Below are 22,280 nucleotides of genomic sequence, written 5' to 3' on the forward strand. Positions count from 1 at the left end.
AATGACATTATTTCATCTTTGCGTGAAGTATGTACTGCTGTACACTGAAAAATTTTAGCTAACATACAATTTGTGTTCAGATAGGACAAAATTGTGTGGTAAAATCAACAAACAACTCAGTAATGTAATTTTCTAACAGTGCATTGTTCAACAGAATTATTTTAATAAGATATTTAAAGAAACTTATGTTGTCCCTGTTTGAATATGAATTGTTAATTTTGTGATCATTCATGGCTCACCGTCCAATTTCCATACCCAGATGTGGCCCTCAGGCCAAAATGTTTGCCCACCACTGGTCTAGAGAGCACCAGGTTGAGATCCCATGGGGGAATTGGCTGCCTTACTTGAGGGTACAGTCTCTCTATGCCTTTGAGGAAGTGGCCCACCATGGGGTTTGCAAAAACAGTGACCAATTGAATTGGAGTAGAAAGCTGAGATAGGGCCAGGTGCACCTTTACTGAGAATACCGACAGACCTTGCTGTTTCAGATGCAGCAAATAGTCCAGGATAAAGGGAATCGATGACTGTAAGGGTGGAATATCACTTTGTAATACCCAAATGGAGAATCTTTTCCACTTGGCCAGATATGTCTTTCTATTGCCAAGGAGGACTCCTCTAACAGGGTCTGAGCATGTGAGCTCCAAAGGGCTTAGCCACAGAGTTTCCATGCCATGAGACAGAGAGACTGCAGATTGGGATTCTGGAGGTGGCCATGGTCCTGTGTGATCAAATCTGGGACCAGGGGCAGGGTTATTGGCATGTCCACTGACAGGTCTAGAACTGTGGTGAACCAGTGCTGGCGTGGCCCCGTTGGTGCTATTAATATCAATGATGCTCCCTCCTTTCTGATCTTCAGCAGGACCTTGTTACAAGTGGGAAGGGCAGGAATGCATATAGTAGATGGCCCTTCCAACAGAGGAGTATAGCATCTGCGAGTGAGCCCGGGCTGTGATTCAGGAAGGAGCAAAACTGGTGACACTTCCTGTTGTCTTTTGTTGCAAACAAATCTATTCGGGGAAACCTCCACTGTTGAAAGATGTTGATCACAACATCTGGGCAGAGGGACCACTTGTGATTGTGAAATGACCTGCTGAAATGATTGGCCAGTTCGTTCTGGGATGCTGGAAGGTACAATGCCTCTGGATGTATTGAATGGGTGATGCAGAAATCCTGCGGCTCGAGGGCTTCCCAGAACAGGGGAGAGGCACAAGCACCACCCTTGTTTATATAGAACACTGCTGTCATGTTGCTGGTCAACACCTATACACATCTGCCCTCCAGATGGGCCTAGAACATCTGACAAGCATAGCGGACTGCTCTTAGCTCCCTGATGTTGGTGTGCTGTGAAAGTTATGCCTGGGATCAGACGCCCTGAGTCCAGAGTCCTCCTAAGTGCACCCCGATCCCATTGCCAATACATCTATGACTAGAGACATCGAGGGTTGGGGGCTGGAGAAAGGCACTCCCGCGCACATTGCTTGTCGGTTGATCCACCACAGGAGAGATTCAATAACTGGAGGAGGAAGTGTAACTAACTTGTCTAGGCTGTCTCGGGATGGCCTGGATACTGAGGCCAGCCAGGCCTGCAGAGGCTGGAGCTTAAGTCTTGTGTGCTGTAATACATACGTACAAGTGGCCATGCTTGGGCCATAGTCGTGGGGTATTACCTTAGGTCCTCTATGATGGCGTCCATACTCAGAAAACGAGACTCCAGAAGGAATGCTTTGGCTTGACCTGAGTCTAAGAGAGATCCAATGAGTTCTATTCACTGCGCAGGGGTTAGAGCTGATTTCGGCACATTCAGTATTAGTCCGAGCTCTTTGAAAGTGTACTGTATGAGGTTCATGTACTGTTCCACTTGGGCTTTGGTACAACCCTTGACAAGTCAGTCATCTAGGTATGGAAAAATTGTTCCTGTTGCCACCTTGTGAAGGCAGCAACAATGGACATGCTTTGGTGAACACCCGAGCAGCCGCTGATAGCTCGAAGGGGAGAACTGTGAACTGATAATGAGTGTTCTTGACCACAAAGCAGAAGAACCGCCTGTGGGTTGGCACAGTTGACACATGGAAGTATGTGTCCTTCAAGTCGAGGGCGGTGTACTAATCCCCCGGATCCAGGGAGGGAATAATGGAAGCCAGAGAGATCATATGGAACGTCAGCTTTTTCATGAATTTGTTGAGGTTGCACAGGTCCAAAATTGGTCTTAACCCACCTTTGGCTTTCGGGATTGGAAAATTTCGGGAATAGAAACTCTTGTCCCAGAACTTCTGAGGGACCTCCTCTACGACTCTGGCTTCTAGGAGCACTTGCACTTCTTGTATGAGAAGTTGGTTTTGAGAAGGGTCCCTGAAGAGGAATGAAAAAAGGGGGTGGGAGAGAGGAAGGAAACAGAATTGGAGAGAATATCCCAATTCTACTGTGTGCAAGACCCACTGGTCTAAGGTGATCTGGGCCCAGGGCTGGTAAAAATGGGGCTGACGATTCAAAAACGGGGAGAAGGATTCGGGATTGTGACTGGTGCGTCGCCCCTGGGCACACCTTCAAGAGTTTTGCTTGGGAGCTGAAGACTGTCTCGCTGAGCTCTGGCGCTGGTTGGAAGATGGCTGTGAAGTCCTTCACCCATTACTCCTACCACGCTTCCTACTATAATCTTGTCTGAACTGAGAGGGGTAGAAGCATGGCGGAGGCTGAGGCTTAAAATGCTTTCTTTGTGGGACTGGCGCACAGAGCCCCAGGGATTTTAATATTGCTCTTGAGTCTTTGAGACTGTGGAGCCTGGATCCGTTTGCTCTGCAAACAGACCCAAGCCATTGAAGAGAAAGTCCTGAATCATTTGTTGGTCCTCATGTGGAAGGTCCAAAACGAGCTCCTTCACATGGCTATAGCAGTGGACATCATGAGTGTCGCTGAGTCCGCTGAGTCCGCTGAGTCCAATGCAGCTTGCAAGGAGCCTTGCCCTCCTCGAGGATGGCTCCAAAGTTGGAGTGAGTCAGCTGGGAGTAACTCCTTGAACTTGGACAAAGAGTTCCCAGAGTTAAAATTATAGCGGCTGAGGACCGCTTGTTGATTGGCAATCCAAAACTGGAGCCCCCCAGTGGAATAGATCTTATGGCCAAAATGGTCCAGCTTTTTTGCCTCCTTAAATTTGGGCGTAGGACCTGGATGCCCTGGTATTTCTTTTGTGTTTGCCGCTGCCACAACCAGAGTGCCTGGCTGAGGGTTGATGAATAGGTATTTGTACTCCTTGGAGAGTACAAAGTACTTCCTTTCCACCCACCTTGACCATGCGGGGAATGGAGGTGGGAGTTTGCCATAGAGTCTTCTTGGTGATATTCTGGATAATCTTGTTCAAGGGTAAGGCCACCCTTAAAGGACTCTCAGGAGTCAGGATGTCCACCAGGGGATCTGCTTCTTCTGACATCTCCTCCCTCTGGAGGCCCAGATTTTCTGCTACCCCTCTGAGTAAAGCTCTTAGTGGACTCTATTGTCCATAGTCAGCAATGCGGCAGATGAACCCACTACTGCTTCATCTGGAGAGGAAGAGGATGCTGCCCTTAGCAGCACTACGTCATCCTGAACCTCTAACTCATGGAGGTCTTTTCATGCTGATACTTCCTGCATGGTGGCAGGGCGGTCTCGGTGCTGGCCTTGGTGTCAGCCTCAGTGACGGTGATGAGAGCGGTGCTGGCTCAATCCGGAGATGTACAATTCTGGCTCCGAACCCGACCTTGGTGATCACGACAGTGCTGAGTGGGATGGTGCCGGAGAGTGGTGCCGAGGGGAGGTGACCAGTGCAGCATCATGGCCTTAGAAAGCACGGCTCCTCTATGCAGTGCGAGTGCTGCCAGTGCCGGCGACTGCGAGGCTGTCATCGCTATGATGTTCCTGGCAGCCTCAAAAGTGTCTGGGGTGAATGGAAGATCCAGCTCCCCCATTTGGCTCTCCCACACTGGGGAGTCCAATGGGACTGGACTCGACAGACCTACCTGTGAGGCCAGAGTCAACATTGCCAGTTTTGCTGGAGCAGGGGCACAGGACGCACTCCATGGTCACCCTCGTGCTGCCCCACTCTCACTGTGTGCGAACACACTCTTGTGGCTCTCTTCTACTCTTTGTGCAACACCGGCGAGTGCAAGAAATGCCAGGAAGCCACAGAGCTCATCTTCTGTGCTGGAGAATGCTGGTGCTATGAGTCTCTAGACCCAGAGTCCTTTGTTGGCACCGCAGCCTCCCTCACTGAGGCCAATACGGGCTGTGCCAGCTGAGGACAAAGAGCGGACTCCATAAGGAGAAGTTTTAACTTAAAGTTCCTCTCCTTCTTGGTTCTTGGGCGGAAGCCTTTACAGATTTTTACACTTGTCAGTCTGGTGGGCTTCTCCCAAGCACTTTAAGCAGGAGGGTCTCCCCTGGGCATAGGTTTCTGGCAGTACCCGCACGGTTTGAAGCCTTGAGACTGAGAAAGGGGGCTGGGGGAGAGGAAGAACATGGAGGGAATAAACCCCAACAGAAACTTATCTAACTAACTATCATATATTAAAGCCACTAACTAACTCTAATTAAAACTATTTACAGATACAAATAGGAAAGTCCACTAGGGGATCGCTTGCCATAGCAAGAGAGAGAAGAAGCAGCTCCAGCCATCACAGGTGGTAAGAAGGAACTGAAGAGGCGGTAAGTCGGCAGGGACCTACATACATCGCCATGAAGGCACGACTCCAGGGGGCTCCACAGCGGACACGATGAGTACCGCTAGGGGGAAAGCCTTTCAATGACTGTGCAAGCGGCATGCACACACATACTTGGAGTTGATATGAGCAAGCACTCGAAGAACAACCCAGGCTTCTTGGAAATAGGGAAGGAGGTTGCCAAAAGGAGGGTGGAAGGAGGAGGATCTGAAGGTCATCCAGCAAGACTCTAGATGTATGCATCAAAATTGTTGCTTGCTGAAGCCCCAGATTAGGGGGCAGCTGAGGAAGAAGCAGTGGTCATCTTTGGTGAAATTGCTGCCTCTTCCTCAGGCAATCTGAAGACCATTGCTGTGGCTAGTACTGACAATATGGTCTCTGTCTCTAGAATGGTTGATGTTGTCTTGGGTGCTTTTTGAGGGGGGCTGGGACATACAGTACCAAGGATCTTAGATTGGCTCTGGGGTCTGAATCAGAAGTCTGGTGACCTGGATCCCCAGTGGAATTCCGGATGCAAGCGAAGACGACCTCCTCATTGCCATGGCAGAGGCCATTAACCTTTCTGGTGCGTTTGATGCATTAAGCACTGCTTTTATTGCTGTTCAGGCCCTGGGCTGACTCTCTGTCATTAGGCACTTCAGTGCCTTGTGCCAGTCTTTCGGGAGTCTATCCATTAAATTGGAAAGTGTATCCTGTAACAGAAATTGATATGCAGAGAGCAATGTCTGAAAATTTGACACACTCATCTGAGGGGGTCCACCCAAAAAGATCTAAGCCCTTCATGTCATTTATCCTGAGAGGTAGATTGGTCTAGCCTTACAGCTTTGCAAGACTGCCGTTAGGGGGTAGGAAGCAGGGCAATTGCCTGGGGCCCCATGCCACAGGGGCCTGGCATTGGGGAGCTTGGGCTTTAGCCCCTAGTGGCAGGGCTTTGGCTTTGGCTTTAGAAACACTGCCGAAATCCAATGTGTGAACAGGTGAGATGGGGTGGGGGCCCACTCCTTAGTTTCTGCTCTGGGCCCCAGTGAGTCTAATGCCTTCTCTCCTGCTTTGACCTCTCAAGGGCCATATGTACCATAAGTATACTGGGAAGAGCATTAACGGAAATATTCAAACCCTTTAGCAGATGCCTGGTATCTCCTTTCTGCCTTTTTCAGTGTCACTGGGATTAAGGGGGTGAGGGTTTTCTAGATCAATGTGGATGGTTTGAGTAGTCCATTATTAACAATATGGTTAGTTACCCAATAGCAGAATATCCAAATACTTATGTTATTTCTTCTGGATGGCCTCCAGGGAGAATCTAGCATCTCTGCCATTATTTTAACAAGTCCTGGAAAGCCTTTAGCTCATTTATTGAAGCAGTGGATGGAAGATTAACTGCCTCATCTGAGGAGGAGGAGGAGGATGAAATGGCCAGAGCAGATGATTTTCTCTGGAGTAATTATGCCCACTACATTTGTCCTTTTCCTCATTTTGGCTATTTTATGGGTGAGAAAAGCCCATGAATAGGGGGTCTTTACCAGGAAAATATACTTATACAGACCATGACTAAGCCAATTGGCAAAGAAAACTTACCAATACTAAGCTAAAACTAGCAATAAACTTCACAAACTGTAGGAGAACTAAGCTAGCTGCACAATAAAAGCAAGGAATGCAGATACTACAGGGTTCTGTCTCACAGATACTATAAGGTTCCATCTTGCAGGCATTGGTGATAAGACGGAATGGAGTGTGGTTGTGGCTACCTCACCCTTTATGCCTTTGGGTCTGGGGAATGAGAGGGCACTCAGGGCATCTATGCAGCCCCAGCAGACACTGATATTAAAAAGACTCCAATCTCACACTCCAAGAGTGGAATCTGTGTGGACAATCACTCAAAGAAGAAAGTCAGATTACTAATGCATTGTGAGGAAGATGCATGACCTACAGTAGATGCATGCAACTAGTTGCTGGGCAATTTAGCAGCTTTTAAAAAATGATGCAATGAACTTCTGACTCGGTAATGAGGATCTGCAGAATACTCGCTTTGGAGAAAATTAATGTACACCAGATTCATAATATACAAAGAGAAAATTAAAAATGAAACAGTATATTTGTGTGTATAAACATATAATGTAAAAGCCTGAATTGTTTACTAGTGTACTTACCAATCTGAATGATCTGAGAACAGATAATCCTTCCACATTTGCAAGACCAAGCTCCATTAAACTAAGGCTCACAATAAAACCATCAAAAATATTCCAGCCTTCTTGGAAATAGTAATAAGGATCCATAGCAACTATCTTGAGAAACATTTCTGCTGTGAAGATCCCAGTAAAGACCTAAAGGTAAAAGATAATCTGTTACTCTAATAATATTGAAGAACATTTTAGATAAAAATAATAGTGACAAATTTTAACAAGTTATATGTGTCCAGTGACTCTTACCAAAATAGAAGGGCTTTCTATGATAAATCTACATAGCTTCTAAATATTTCTGTGCACTGATTTAGCAATCAAATTCATAAGTGAAGCTAAAACATGCCTCACAACATTTAATTGCTAAATGGAAACAAGCAAAGAAGGGAAATAGGTCTTCTCTTCAAACTGCTAATAAGCATGTATGGAGAGATTGTCACACAGAACCCATTCTAGTTGTTCCTTCCTTCTCAAATGACATCTTTGCTCCATTTCTTGAGATAAGGCTAAACTTATCTGAGACCAGATTTTTCCATTTTGACATAGACTATATTGAGGATAGTGTGCAGCAACCTTTCTCCCAGGATGACCTCCAGAAGGCACTATCAACCAATGGCACCATCTTTTTCCAAGGTGGACTATGTTCTCCCCTGCGCATCTTTCCACATTGCTGTCCAGTGCACTGGGGTCAGAACCATGGCCCTCTTCCTGTTCCATCCTTTGGGGTTGCTAGCACATCAGGAAGAGTTAGCAGGAAGCAGTTTCTATACATAGAAGAGTACAGGGACTGCAACTGCAACTCAATCATGGTCTATAATTATCTGACAGTAAAGGCCTCTGTAACCAAGCAGACAAAGATGTGACAAGATCCAACGGCTAGAAGGTGAATGTTGAAAAATTCAAACTAGAAATATGGTCAACGTTTTTAACAATAAGGGGGTAATTAACCCACTGAAACAGGTTACCAATGGGGTCTTTAAATCAAGACTGGTTGTTTTTCAAAAAGATCTAATTCAGCTACAAGTTATTGCACTAGCTGCAGGAATCACTGGCTGAAATACCATGGCCGTGTTATATAGGAGGTCAGAGATTATCAAACTGTCCCTTTGAATCGTGTCTGCCTCTAGTGTAGGAGAGTACAAGGTGGAGGAGGTTGCTTCTGCCATTCCTCACCCCTCCCCCATCCAGGCACATTCTGACCCCAAATCTGGGTTCCACTGAAGAAGGAAGTATCTCACAAATAAGGCATAGGGTGTGTATTTTGTAACCAGATTGCAATTTATCGACAAGAGTGATCCTCTGTACTCTGTCACACTGATTACCATTTCTGGGAGCATGCCTTTCTGTAAATGAGATCCATGACAATTGAGAAAGCCATTCAAAATATCAGACAATTTTACAGGACTTCTGGTGTCTGCTCCTTATTTTTCTAAAAATAGGAGAATTTTTTTGAAGGGGAATGAAATAAACTTTTTTATTAGCAGTCTGTATAGGCAAAATTGGAGATATGCTTTTGAGGTCTCTTACAAACATTGCATTAAAGAAAAGACAAACAGTGTATCTTAAACATGCATAGTTAAATGGAGAGGCCTGTGAACATAGCACAGACTGTACAAAATATCTTTGTAAAATGTGTAAGGACACTTGATAATTCTTTTCAAGAGAAATGTATTTGTATATCACATGATACATTATGAAAGACTTACCAGATTTCCTACTGAAAGCACGTGACTAAACTGTTCCGTCATTGGATAATGCTCCATGGCCATAAACAATGTGTTTAAAACAATGCAGATAGTAATAGCAAGATCGACAAATGGATCCATCACAATCAAATTTACAATATGTTTTACTTTTAACCATGGAGTGCAGCAATCCCAGATCAAGCATGTATTAGCAAATCTATACCAGCATGGTGGGCATTTCTGCCTGGATTCTTCAAGTTCTAGAGGGAAAAGTGCAAAACAAATTTAAAAAGATAGCTCTTTATTATATGTATCAAGTGGGTTTTGTTTTAAGGCCTAAGAATTCTTCTCAATGTTTAGGTGATAGAAATGGTATGATGAAACAGATCCCTTGAGACCTAGACTGATGGCCAGCCACATTATGTTTAGAAAAAAAACAAAACAGGTAAGTACTAATTATTTTCTCTCTCTCAAAAGACATGTCCATCAGTCCTGTATATGTCAGACATAATAACAACAACTTCTGGAAGTGAGAACATAAGAACGGCCATACTGGGTCAGACCAAAGGTCCATCTATCCCAGGATCCTGTCTTCCAACAGTGGCCAATGTCAAGTGCCTCAGAGAGAATGAACAGATAATCATCAAGTGAACCATCCCCTGTTGCCCATTCCCAGCTTCTGGCAAACAGAGGCTAGGGACACCATCCCTGCCCATCCTGGCTAATAGTCACTGATGGACCTACCCTCCATGAACTTATCTATTTTTTTTTTTAAAACCCTGTTATAATCTTGGCCTTCACAACAGCCTCTGGCAAGGAGTTCCACAGGTTGATTGTGTGTTGTGTGAAGAATTACTTCCTTTTGTTTGTTTTAAACCTGCTGCCTATTAATTTCATTTGGTGACCCCTAGTTCTTGTGTTATGAGATGGAGTAAATAACACTTCCTTATTTACTTTTCTCCACACCAGTCATGATTTTATAGACCTGTATCGTATCTCCCCCTTAGTCGTATCTTTTCCAAGCTGAAAAGTCTAAGTCTTATTAATCTCTCCTCATATGGCAGTTAAACTCCTGACCGAGTTGAGGTCAGGAGTTTAGCAAGATCATAAAAAAAAATAAGGATATGGGACTATATGGCAATTCTTACATTTCTACCACATTCTGCTTCTTGTATGCCTTGAATATATAGTTTGTAATCCAACCTGAACACTGGGGCCTGAGCCACCTTCTTCTATTGTACTGTGTAGGGAAAGCAATTTATAGATTGTAGGCATTTTGTAGGCATTTTGGTGCAGGGACTGTCATTTACTACTACAAATAATAATAATAAATGTAAAAACTTAATAATAACAAAGTGCAGTGTGGATAATCTATATGAATTTGTCCTAAACTTGTATATTTTCACTGCCTTCACATGTCCATGTTACGCCATAAATTTTCTTGGCTATGATGAATTTGGAAAAAAAAAAGCATCTCTCCGATGAGTTCTACTAAATGCTGACAATATCTTTGGATGGAAAGATTCTGGAATTCTCATAATCCTTTTTTCTGTGAAAAACATACAGCGTAATGGTGCAAATTCATCAGTTCCCCATTTCCTTCTGTTACTTCTAGGGGAAATGCTGCCTGCAGGTGATTCACATCTTTGTCCTTGGTTTGAATACCTAGTACTTCAATCACCTTCTGACACAATATAGAACTTACCTGGGGATGGGATGTGGCACATGCTCTCATTTCTTGAGTGAATTTTTCTCTCAGGTTTATGAGACTGTTTTCCATGTCTAATAGCTAGATTGGCCCTATCAATGTCAGAATTGGAGAGACTCAGGGCCCAGATTGTAAGGAACCATTACGCCTCATCACTGCCCTTGTTATCCACCAGTTATCCCAACAGAAATGGATGGAAGCATCAGAGTACAAGAATACAAGAGAAGGATAGATGACTGTTTCCCCATAAGAGTCAAACTAATTAAATCATTTTGGAGGGATTTTATTTGCACTTGAGAGTCAGAGACAGGGTCACTCAGCCCATGCTGTTCTTTTATTTTATATCCAATGGCTGTCATGGCTGAGTGTGGGGACTTCTCTGATCACTTCTAGTAGTATTTCTGTGACAAGAGTAGAAGAACCTGGTGATTGTCACTGACTGCATGAGTGGGCACCTCATCTGCTTGTCTGATAGTATCCTTTGATTGAAACCAGGGGAACCCAGTATCAGAGGGGCAGCCGTGTTAGTCTGGATCTGTAAAAGCAGCAAAGAATCCTGTGGCACCTTATAGACTAATATGCTCCAAAACGTCTGTTAGTCTATAAGATACCACAGGATTCTTTGCTGCTTTTACAGGGGAACCCAGTTGCTATCAGCATCTGTGCATTGTGCAGGAGGTCAGACTAGATGATCATAATAGTCCCTTCTGATCTTAAAGTCTATGATTCTATAAGTGGGACTCTTGCCTGTTTGTCTCTAGACAAGAACCAAGACACATGAATATGCCCTTAACTTTGTCATCTTGGCACATAAAACCTTTCCTTTGCCCATGTGACCTTGAGGTGCATGAGAGACATGCTTTTGCATTTTACTGTAAGAGGGGTGATGTGGTGCTGTTTTGTTTTAGTTATGATCTTCTGATTTTCAGATTTTGCGCTGCTATCCAAGGTGAAAGCTGGTGCCAAGAGCCTCAAGGTGGTAACAAAGCCAATTAAAACAAGCCTATAAAAGACCTACAACTTGACCTTTAGCTATGAAGCAGTTAATTTTTTGTTTATTGTTTATTATCTAAAGTGGGTTCTCTGTGTGGAAGGAAACAAAATCATTGATGGGGCTACTCATGTGAGTAAATTTACTCATATGCATGAGTCTTTTCAGGATCTGACCTCAAATTAAGTTCCAATCCTAAAACCATTCAAGCATTTGTGTAACTTTTCTCATATGAATACTCCTCTTGACTTGAATAATTACATATGGTCATCCTTTATTATGATTTAATTAGAAACACTATGGCCTTGTCTACACTTATGGCAGCATGTACGGTACATGTGACTAACTGCTGCAGTGAAAAGGAGGCTGTGAACACACTTCAGTGTGTAGCTTCACATGGCAATGAAAGGCTCTGGCAGAAGGGAGGCAGAGGGACACTACAATGCTAAAAATAGCTGTGTAGAGGGTAAGAGGCACCTTTGCAGCATGTAGAGAGTATGTAGTGTATATACCATAAAGTTCCGGCATGTCTTTACTCCATTCATCTAAGCAATGCCTCATCATCTACACTGCTATTTATACCTTGCTGGGGAGCATGCAGTGTCTGTATTCTACATAGTGCTGTAAGTCTAGACATAGCCTATATTGTTGGAGTGATACGACTTTGTGTTGTTAATTCTATTTGATCTCACATACTAAACATGCTTGAGCTGGGCCAGTGTTGGGATCCAAGACCTCAACAGAAAAGACAGCTGCTGCTCCTGAAGGCAAGAAGTTCTAAGGACCTGCTGGTGCTATTATCAATGTGGCTCCACAAGAGGTAGAAATGGTGGGAATATTAGTGTAGGAACTGAAAATAGACCTGATCTGAGCAGGGTTGGCTTACTTGGCAGCTAGAACACCTGCGGCTGCTCTAGCTAGCATTCCAACCATTGCTGCCTCCCAACTGAATTGCATTTGTGAGAGTAATGGTGGGAAATCTTATGTAAAAATCTAGCACTGACACAGCCCTAGGCCTTGTCTACACCAAGAGCACTTTACTGATACAGGAAAAATGGTATACTATAACACCAATACACTCCTGATGTGGACACTTTGTACTGATATAATAAAATCACCACCATGAGTAAAACAAGCTATACCAGTCACCAGCTTTGCCAGTATAGCTTCATCTACACTAAGAACATCTGCCAGCACAAGTATGTCAGTCATGGATCACACCTCTTCACACCCTGACTGACAACAAAAATCCACAGTGAAGACCGATACTCAGTCACTTCCCCAAAGTCAAACAGGAAATCTGTGACAGAGCCAGGAGTAGAATCCTAGTCTCCTAACTCACTGTACTGTGCTTTAGCCACAAGACCATCCCTTCCCATATACACTTCCAGGTGAACAAGTGAAGTGTTGCAGAGCTTTTCTCTAACCAGGTACATATACTATTAATATTTAGTCATATCAAACATCCCAAGCTACATACCTTCCATTGTGTTTGTGAGTATGCTGGCTAAACTCATTGCTCTTTGCCTTGCACTGGGCTCTGCTAGGAAATCCATAGAAACATGGTAAGAACTTGTCCGTCTCTTTCTTAATTCTGTTTCTGTTGTCGTGCCCTGAAAATAAAATGCTGATAAAATAGACTATCACCATGAGTGTTCATTTAATAAGCAAACACTATATGGATTCTATAAAAATATAATGAGTTTCCAGGAAAATGAGGGACGTGTAGGTTCATATCCCCTGTATACTGATTTCATTTAAGTCCCAGTTCAGTTAAAAAATTAAGCACATGCCTAACTTTAAGAATGTAACTAGCCACATTGACTTCAACAGGACTACTTGTGTGCTTAAAGTTAGGCATGTGCTTATATACTTTGCTGATTCATGGCCTAGAAATTCAATTTGCATGTCTTTCTCACATTGGATTTAACTATTTGAAAATTTGAAAAAAGATCCACAGAATTTGGCACTGAGCTTTCTTATAAATATCTTTCTAAATATGTGGGCATATCTTTTCATAAATCTGTATCCGCACAGCCTACACAGACAGGCAGCTGTAGGCACAAGTGGGGTGTACACATTTTCTTGGGTTGATTCTTCATTTAGAGTGAATATCTATATAGTAAGCCTATACCTAAATTTTCAAACCAAAATCAAAGGACAAATAACATCTAATCACACTGAAATTTATACAGAAAATTAACCTGTAAGAATCTTGAACTGACTGAGAGTAGTAGTATCACAACCTATTCAAGATAAACGCAGTATTCTATTGACAGGGGTATGTGGAGTTAATGGGAGTTATCCTATGACTTAATTTATTCCATTATATATAGCCCATTTATCATTTTTGTAATTTTTGACATCCATCTGATATAGGAATGCAGAACTTCCCAATTAAATCTTCATTGAAAATGTACTGACTGCCTTGATATATAATAAAGCCATACATTTTGCTTATTATATTATTTATTATTTTATCTTGTTAATTCCTAGTGTATTAACACGAATTTTCAGGTATTTAATTAGAGATTGGGAGACAAATTTCAGTTTTTAGCCTGTGTTATTTGTGGACAATATTAAAGGTGTTAAAATATACAGGATCATTCACATCTTGACCAAGCAGAAATCATTCCCAAGTGATTTCATTTTGTAGAAACACAGGCCTGTGTAGTAAGAAGAGGCCACCTTGCCTATTAGAACCTTCCTTACATTCATAAAACAGCCACTGCTGGCAATGATCACCTCTGGGAGAAGCTGTCCAGGTGACGTGAGAGCCGGAGGTCCACCAACTAAAGAAACCACTCCATTGCAATCTACAGTGCTGTGCATTTTCCCATTTGCGGGAAGCACTGGTATCATCCTGGATGACCTACTGGCCTGACTAATGTTACTGTTGCGCCGTTCACCATGTCTATGTGGAACAAAGAGAGAACCTCTTCTACTCTCATTGTCTTCAAAAGTACTATGTTCATCATCGGCAAAGTCATTTTCTGATCCTACATCCTTTGCTCGACCTCGGAAGCTGAAAAGACTCGTTCTGCTGCTGCGCCTTGGGGAAAACAGAGAGCCACGAATGCTCAGCAAAGACTGTATGAAAAGAAAATTATATAAATATTAGCTGAAAATTCTTAAAAAATGTTTTCATATGGACAAAGTTAATATGTTCTAAAAATTTATGCCATAGACAAAGAAAGAGACTATTACACACACGTGCGCGTGTACACACACACACTGTTAGGTGGCTTGAGAGTAAAATTAATCAAAGAGAGCACACAAGTGATTGCCACTGCCCATAGTTACTTTGCCACTCAGAAAAATAAAATCAATCAGTTTAATTATAGTAAAAGATGCTGTTTAATGAAATTGCTTCCTCTAACTCTGCATATTTTATTGCATGCTTTTCATAAATTAATAAAACTGAAGCTAGACTCTTATTTATTCCTGCTTTGGGTTGATCTATATGCTTGGCTACATACATTTTTCTGCAAATTTCTTGGGCCCTACTTTGTACTGACAGACAGCCAACAAATATGAGTTAGCTTAATAAATGTAAATATTTTCCTAGATATTATTCATTTATGCCCCAATCCTGCAAGGAGTTCTCTGAGGGCTTTTTTGTTTGCATTTCCTTAAACAAATACTAACAAGGATCATCTTGCAAAAACATATGGGCATATAAATAAATTTACTTGTGTGAGTAGTCCCATTGAATTTGATATGCATGAGTCTTTTCAGGATCTGACCTCAAATTAAGCTCCAGTCCTAAAACCATTCAAGCATTTGTGTAACTTTACTCATATGAATACGCCTCTTGATTTGAATGATTACATATGGCCATCCTTTATTATAATTTAATTAGAAACACTATGGCCTTGTCTACACTTACGGCAGCATGTAGGATACATGTAACTAACCACTGCAGTGAAAAGGAGGCTGTGATCACATGTCAGTGTGAAGCTCCACATAGTAATAAAAGGCTCTGGCTGAAGGGCAGCAGGGGACACTATACTGCGAGAAGCACTGTTGGGGCATGTAGAGAGTATGTAGAGTATATACCATAAAGTTCTGGCATGTCTTTACTCTACTCATCTAAGCCATGCCTCATCATCTACACTGCTATTTATACCTGTGCTGGGGAGCATGCAGTGTCTGTATTCTACATAGCGCTCCAAGTGTAGACATAGCCTATATTGCTGAGCGATACGACTTTGTGTTGTTATCCTATCTGATCTCACATACTAAACATGCTTGAGCTGGGTCAGTGTTGGGATCTAAGACCTCTGGATAAAAGACAGCTGCTGAAGGAAGTGTGCTGTGGATTCTGTAGATGGCACTCTTCTCTCGCAGTCATCATCGTGCCAATGACACAGGAGAGAGGCAAGTGGCACTTTGCTACTGGCACTGCTATCTTTTTTTGAGACATAAAACCAAGGTTCTGAAACTAATGAACACTTTTCACATGAAAAATTTCACATGGAAAGTTTTGCCATGTGAAGTGACTTTGTGTCCCTCATATTTTATTTTTTTGTGAAGTTCATTAAATGGCTGCTTTGTCATTGGAAATGTGATATTTCAGATTACAAACATGCAAAATCTTGAAACCACTATTCACTCTGAATGCATCCATTTTCACAAGTAAATGGGCCCATTTTCAAGAAAGAAATGTGAGAAAAGACACATTTTTCATTCAGGTTTTTTTTTAAATTTGCAATGAAAAACAAAATCTCTCTAATTCTAACAGCTTCATATTTCACTGCAAGTGTTTAACAAAAAGTCCTGACCATCTGAAATTAATTAAAGATCCTGTCAAGTATAAGAGGGGTAGATGTGTTAGTCTGGATCTGTAAAAGCGGCAAAGAGTTCTGTGGCACTGTAGCGAGGCGGTGTGGCCCCCCTCCTCCCCAGGGAGGGTTGAGCCCTGTCAGATGCCAAAAGGGGCGGGGCCACTGAGCAGTAGTCCTGCCCCTCAGAGGGTCAGGAGGCGCCCTGGAAGTATAAAAGCAGGCCCTCATCCCTCAGTTGGAGCCCTGCCACCGCCGGGAGCGGACCTGCTAGAGGGTGCTCCTGACTGGGAAGCTGCGGAGGCCCAGGGCCGTTGCCCTGACTGGCCAGAACTTCCCCGCTAAGCCGAGGAGCTGCCAGAGCTGCCCCGCGCCCACTACGCCGAGGAGCTGCCGGAGCTGCCCCACGACCGCTACGACGAGGAGCTGCCGGAGCTGCCCCGTCCCTCCTACTACCCCGAGGAACCCCGGACCAGGCCTGGCCAGACTTTCCTGAAGTACTACCAGACCTACCGCCCAGCACTGGCCGGGAGGAGCCCATGCTACTAAGCTTCCCAGGGGCTGATGGCCCCGATCAGGTAGGACCAGGGGGGGAGATAGGAAGTAGCCTGGGGGCAGCTGACCCCAGTCAGACTGCAAGTATGCCGGAACCCATGTCGGTGTGTTTCGGTCAGGATTCCCCACTGACTGTTGACGGCGTTAACCGCTGCTAGGGCCCCGGGCTGGAACGCAGTGGAGTGAGAGGGCCTGCGTTTCCCCTGCCACCCCTTCAAGGGTGGCAGACTCCCCCTCCCCTGGCCTGTGGAGGCCATCCACGGTCATAACTGCCCAGCCCTGAGCCACAAGGGCCTGAGCTATTGTAACTGTGGGTTTGGTGCCCCGCCCGAACCAAGGGCTGGGCCCCCTTTGACTGTGCCACTGCTCGGTCCTGCCTACAAGGCCTGAGCTGCCTGAACTACTAACTGCTCAGCCCTGAGCCACAAGGGCCTGAGCTATTGTAACTGTGGGCCTGGTGCCCGCCGGAACCAAGGGCTGGGCCCCCTTTGACTGTGCTACTGCTCGGTCCTGCCTACAGGGCCTGAGCTGCCTGAACTGCTGGCTGCTCAGCCCCGAGGGCAGAGGCCCTCAGACGACGTGTAGCAAGAAGGTGTGGCTCCCCTCCTCCCCAAGGAGGGTTGAGCCCCGGCCGCACACCGTCACAAGTGGCACCTGACCAGGGACTTGAACTCTCGCCCCTGTGAGAAGGGGCCAGTAGGAGGGCGGTAGGGTAACCGACCCTCCCTAGACAGCGACATGGATATGGAGCAGCTATTCCAGCTGCTGGCGGAGAGCCAGGAACGACAACAGGCGGCGCAACTGCTGCCGCAGCAGCAGCAGCAGGCCGCCCAACTCGAACGGCAGCAACAGCGGGACACCGCTCACCTCCAGCAGCAGCAGCAGCAGCATGCAGCTCAGCTGGAGCACCAGCAACAGCTGATGCAGCAACTAGGGAGTCAGCTGCAGCAGCTCATCGGGCCTGCGTCCCGTCCCGCCGACTGGCCTGCGGGAGAAGACGCCGGGGGTCCACGTTCGGCTGCCCTCCTGCGCCTGACCAAGATGGGCCCGGGTGATGACCCTGAGGCCTTCTTCGTCACTTTCGAATGCGTGGCCCTCGTCGCAGGATGGGCCCAAGACCAATGGGCCACCCTCTTGGCCCCATATCTGACCGGGCCAGCCCAGATCGCCTATCGCGGGCTGGTGGCAGAGGAGGCCAAAGACTACGATCGGGTGAAGGCTGCGGTCTTGGACGCCTTGGATGTCAGCCCCGAAACTTTCAGGCAATGGTTTCGGAGCCAGACCTACCCGACGGGAGCCCGTCCCCGGCTGATAGCACAAAGCTTGAAGGAGGCGTGCCGCCGCTGGCTACAACCGGAAGCCAGAACGGCGGAGGAAGTGACCGAACAGGTGGTCCCGGAACAATTCGTTCATATCCTGCTGGCTCGGGGGAGGACCTGGGTACTCCGCCACCGGCCGGCAACACTGGGGGCAGCGGTCTCGCTAATGGAGGGCTTCCTGGCCGCAGAGGCTTCTATGGGGCCTGCCTTTCGGCCACCCGCCCCGGGGCCCGACCAATCCCGTGGTGAGAAGAGGGCATCTGCCCTGTCCGGGCTGCGGCACCTGAGCGACGGACCGGACCCCGGGCCAGTGCCCCGGACCCAGCGCCTGGACTCCGGTCTGCAGCCTACACCGCAGGCCTCCCCCACAGGACTCCAGAGGGGCCGCCACAGCCCCCCCCCCCCCGAAGCTCTCAAGCCATCGCTTCCCGGAGCTGACGCCCGGAGATCTGACCCTGCTTCGGGTGTGGGAAGGCGGGGCACCAACAACAGGACTGCCCCGAGATGGACTGTAACTTTGGGCAGGTCTGTGCGGGGGAAGGCTGGGCCCGACGACCGCAGCCCCCCAAACTCACGGTCCCGGTGGTCGTTGGGGACCACGCCACGACGGCTCTAATTGACTCTGGCTGTGGCCAAATATTGGTCCGCCGGGCGCTGGGACCCCCGGTCGACCACTGCCTGGGACCAATTCATTTACAGTGCATCCACGGGGATGTCCGACCCTACCCCAGCGCCCGGGCCAGACTAACTGTAAATGGCATCACTCGATCGTTGGTGGTCGGCTTGGCCCCCCAACTAGCCTACCCCATGATTCTGGGACGAGACTGGCCCACCTTTGAGGGGCTCCTCCGGTCCACGCCGGCCTTCGAGGCTGAACCCCAGGAACCCCCATTGGAGACCAGAGAGGATACCAAGGGGGATGAAGTAGGAACCCCTGGGGCCGAAGGTCCGCAGGAGGAAACCCCCTCCAAGCCTCGTTTTGATACGGACTTTTGCCGGGACCAGCGGGCGGATCCCACTCTCAGCCGAGCCTACGAGCAACTCGCGGCGGTCGACGGGTCAGTCATCGATCCTCATCAGGCCACGCAGTGGCCCCACTTTGAACTCCGGCAAGACAGGCTCTATCAGGTCGACTGGGACCCCCGCAAGCGGGAGCCACGGACGCAACTCCTCGTGCCCCGCTGCCACCGACGGGCCGTGATGAGGCTGGCCCACGATGTAACAGCGGTGGGGCACCTGGGGCGCGAGAAGACCCTTGCCCGAATTTGGACCCAATTCTACTGGCCGGGGCTTGATGAGGATGTGAAGCGATACTGCAGTTCCTGCCCGGAGTGCCAGTTGGCCGCCCCGCCCCGGGTACCCAAGGCGCCCCTGGTCCCTATGCCGCTGGTCGAAACCCCATTCGAGCGGGTCGCCATGGACTTGGTGGGCCCACTCCCCAGAAGTGTGGCCGGCTTCCAGTACATCTTGGCCCTCGTCGACTATGCCTCCCGGTTCCCGGAGGCTATCCCCCTGTGGAGCATCATGGCCCGAACCATTGCGGGCAAACTAATGAAGGTTTTTTCCCACGTGGGGTTACCTAAAGAGATCCTAACCGACCAGGGCATGAACTTCACATCCCGGTTACTGAAACAGGTCTGCAGGCTCCTGGGGGTGAAACAGCTCCACACCTCCGTCTACCACCCACAGACCGATGGGTTGGTGGAGCGGTTTAACCGCACCCTCACGGACATGCTGAAAAGGTTTCCACCGAAGGAGTTATGACACTGGGACCAGTTCCTACCGCCTCTGTTGCTGGCCATTCGGGAGGTCCCCCAGGCGTCAACCAAATTCTCCCCCTTTGAACTATTGTACGGGCGGAGGCCCTGGGGCCTCCTCGACTTAATGAGGCAGACGTGGGAACAATCGGCCTCCCCAACCCAGGGCCTCCTCCAGTACGTCCTCCAGCTGCGGGAATATCTTACTCAGGCGGGAGCCCTGGTGCGGGAAAACTTGAGGGTAGTCCAGGAGAGGCAGGAGTGGAGTTATAATCGAGAAGCGCAGATGCGAGAGTTTGCCCCTGGAGACTGGGTTCTCTTGCTCCTGCCCTCAAATGAATCGAAGCTGTTGACCCGGTGGCAGGGGCCCTACGAAGTAACTCGGAAAGTGGGGCCCGTTAATTATGAGATTCGCCAACCGAGCCGCCGGAAGGAGAAGCAGTTATATCATGTCAACCTGCTGAAGCCGTGGCGTGACCGGGAGGGTCTGTTAATCGACCCGTGCCCGCCGGAACTGGAGCTGGGCCCTGAGATGACCCAGATGGAGGACTCAGCCGAACCCCCGCTGGGCAGCGCGCTCACGGAGGAACAGCGCAAACAGGCCAAGTGTCTCCTGCAGGCGTTCCGGTGAATCTTTACAGCACTACCGGGCTACACGACCTTAGCCTGTCTCGTGGTCCAGACCGAGCCAGGGAAGATCATACAAGAAACCGCCCGGCCGTTGCCATACCGAATGCGCCAGGAGGTCGAGGAGGAGGTCCAGGCCATGTTGGCCCTGGGGGTTGTCGAGCCGTCCCAGAGCGAATGGCGCAGTCTGGTGGTCCTGGTGCCCAAGCCAGATGGCACCCGCCAGTTCTGCACAGATTTCCAGAAGGTCAATGCTATATCACGATTCGATGCCTACCTGATGCCCCGGGTAGACGAGCTGCTGGGCCGCCTCGGGGAGGCCCAGTTTATTACTACGCTAGACCTTAGCAAGGGTTACTGGCAAATCCCGCTCGAGGAGGCTTCCAAAGAGAAGACTGCCTTTGCCACCCCATCGGGACTCTATCAATTCACCCGGATGCCCTTCAGTCTCCATGAGGCCCCCGCGACTTTTCAGCGGCTCATGGATCATCTGTTGCGGCCGCATCAGGAGTATGCCGCTGCATACCTAGATGACGTAGTGATCTATAGCCGCTGCTGGGAAGACCATCTAAACCGGGTCGCGGCGGTCCTGAGAACCCTGCGGCAAGCGGGATTGACGGCTAACCCTAAGAAGTGCCCGATAGCCTGGCAGGAGACCACCTACCTCGGCTATACCGCTGGGCGAGGGCAAGTAAAACCACTCGTAGGAAAGGTACAAGCCCTCGCGGAGTGCCCGACCCCAACAACAAAACGGCAAGTGCGACGATTCCTGGGCCTCGGGGGGTATTACCGGCGGTTCATCCCGCAGTTTGCAACCGTTGCCGCACCCCTGACTGGGCTGCTGACTAAGGATAGCCCCCAACAGATACGATGGACCCCGGAGTGTGAGGTTGCCTTCAGAACACTCCAGAGCTGTTTATGTCGGGAACCCATCCTGTATAGTCCCGATTTTGACAAACTGTTCATCCTCCAAACGGACGCGTCCGAGGTCGGCCTAGGGGCGGTCCTGTCTCAGGAAGGAGAAGGAGGAGATCACCCGGTACTATACCTGAGCCGAAAACTATTCCCCCGAGAGCGGAATTATGCCATGGTTGAGAAGGAGGCCCTCGCAGTGAAGTGGGCCTGCGAAGCCCTTCGGTTCTTCCTCCTGGGCACCCCTTTCACCCTCGTCACCGACCATGCCCCCCTTCAATGCCTAATGCACATGAAAAACAACAACGCCCGCATCGTGCGCTGGTACCTGGCCTTGCCGCCCTATGCGTTTACCATCCAGCATCGGGCTGGCAAGGACCATGCTAACGCGGACTTCCTATCCCGCCTCGAAGAGATGGAAAGGCCTGGCCCCGATAGACGGGAGCCAGACTTGAGCGGGGGGGCGTGTAGCGAGGCGGTGTGGCCCCCCTCCTCCCCAGGGAGGGTTGAGCCCTGTCAGATGCCAAAAGGGGCGGAGCCACTGAGCGGTAGTCCCACCCCTCAGAGGGTCAGGAGGCGCCCTGGAAGTATAAAAGCAGGCCCTCATCCCTCAGTTGGAGCCCTGCCACCGCCGGGAGTGGACCTGCTAGAGGGTGCTCCTGACTGGGAAGCTGCAGAGGCCCAGGGCCGTTGCCCTGACTGGCCAGAACTTCCCCGCTACACCGAGGAGCTGCCGGAGCTGCCCCGTGCCCGCTATGCCGAGGAGCTGCCGGAGCTGCCCCGTGCCCGCTATGCCGAGGAGCTGCCGGAGCTGCCCCACGCCCGCTACGACGAGGAGCTGCCGGAGCTGCCCCACGCCCGCTACGATGAAGAGCTGCCGGAGCTGCCCCGTCCCTGCTACTACCCCGAGGAACCCCTGGACCAGGCCTGGCCGGACTTTCCTGAGGTACTACCAGACCTACCACCCACCCCTGGCCGGGAGGAGCCCATGCTACTAAGCTTCCCAGGGGCTGATGGCCCCGATCAGGTAGGACCAGGGGGGGAGATAGGAAGTAGCCTGGGGGCAGCTTACCCCAG

At 48.3% G+C, this 22,280-nt stretch overlaps 1 protein-coding gene across 2 annotated transcripts in view; it reads right to left on the reverse strand.

Moving 5' to 3' along the window:
• SCN2A (sodium voltage-gated channel alpha subunit 2) overlaps nt 1–22,280 on the reverse strand; it is a 128,182-nt gene that overhangs the window by 56,602 nt on the left and 49,300 nt on the right. For both annotated transcript variants that reach the window (XM_050916853.1, XM_050916855.1), the window contains 4 exons: nt 13,995–14,339; nt 12,730–12,862; nt 8,572–8,810; nt 6,836–7,009 (listed from right to left, as the gene is read on the reverse strand). In XM_050916853.1, the coding sequence (XP_050772810.1) occupies nt 6,836–7,009; nt 8,572–8,810; nt 12,730–12,862; nt 13,995–14,339 (891 nt within the window). The remainder of the gene's footprint in view (nt 1–6,835; nt 7,010–8,571; nt 8,811–12,729; nt 12,863–13,994; nt 14,340–22,280) is intronic.

The sequence above is a fragment of the Gopherus flavomarginatus genome, chromosome 10, assembly GCF_025201925.1.
Source record: "Gopherus flavomarginatus isolate rGopFla2 chromosome 10, rGopFla2.mat.asm, whole genome shotgun sequence".
Lineage (NCBI taxonomy): Eukaryota > Metazoa > Chordata > Testudines > Testudinidae > Gopherus > Gopherus flavomarginatus.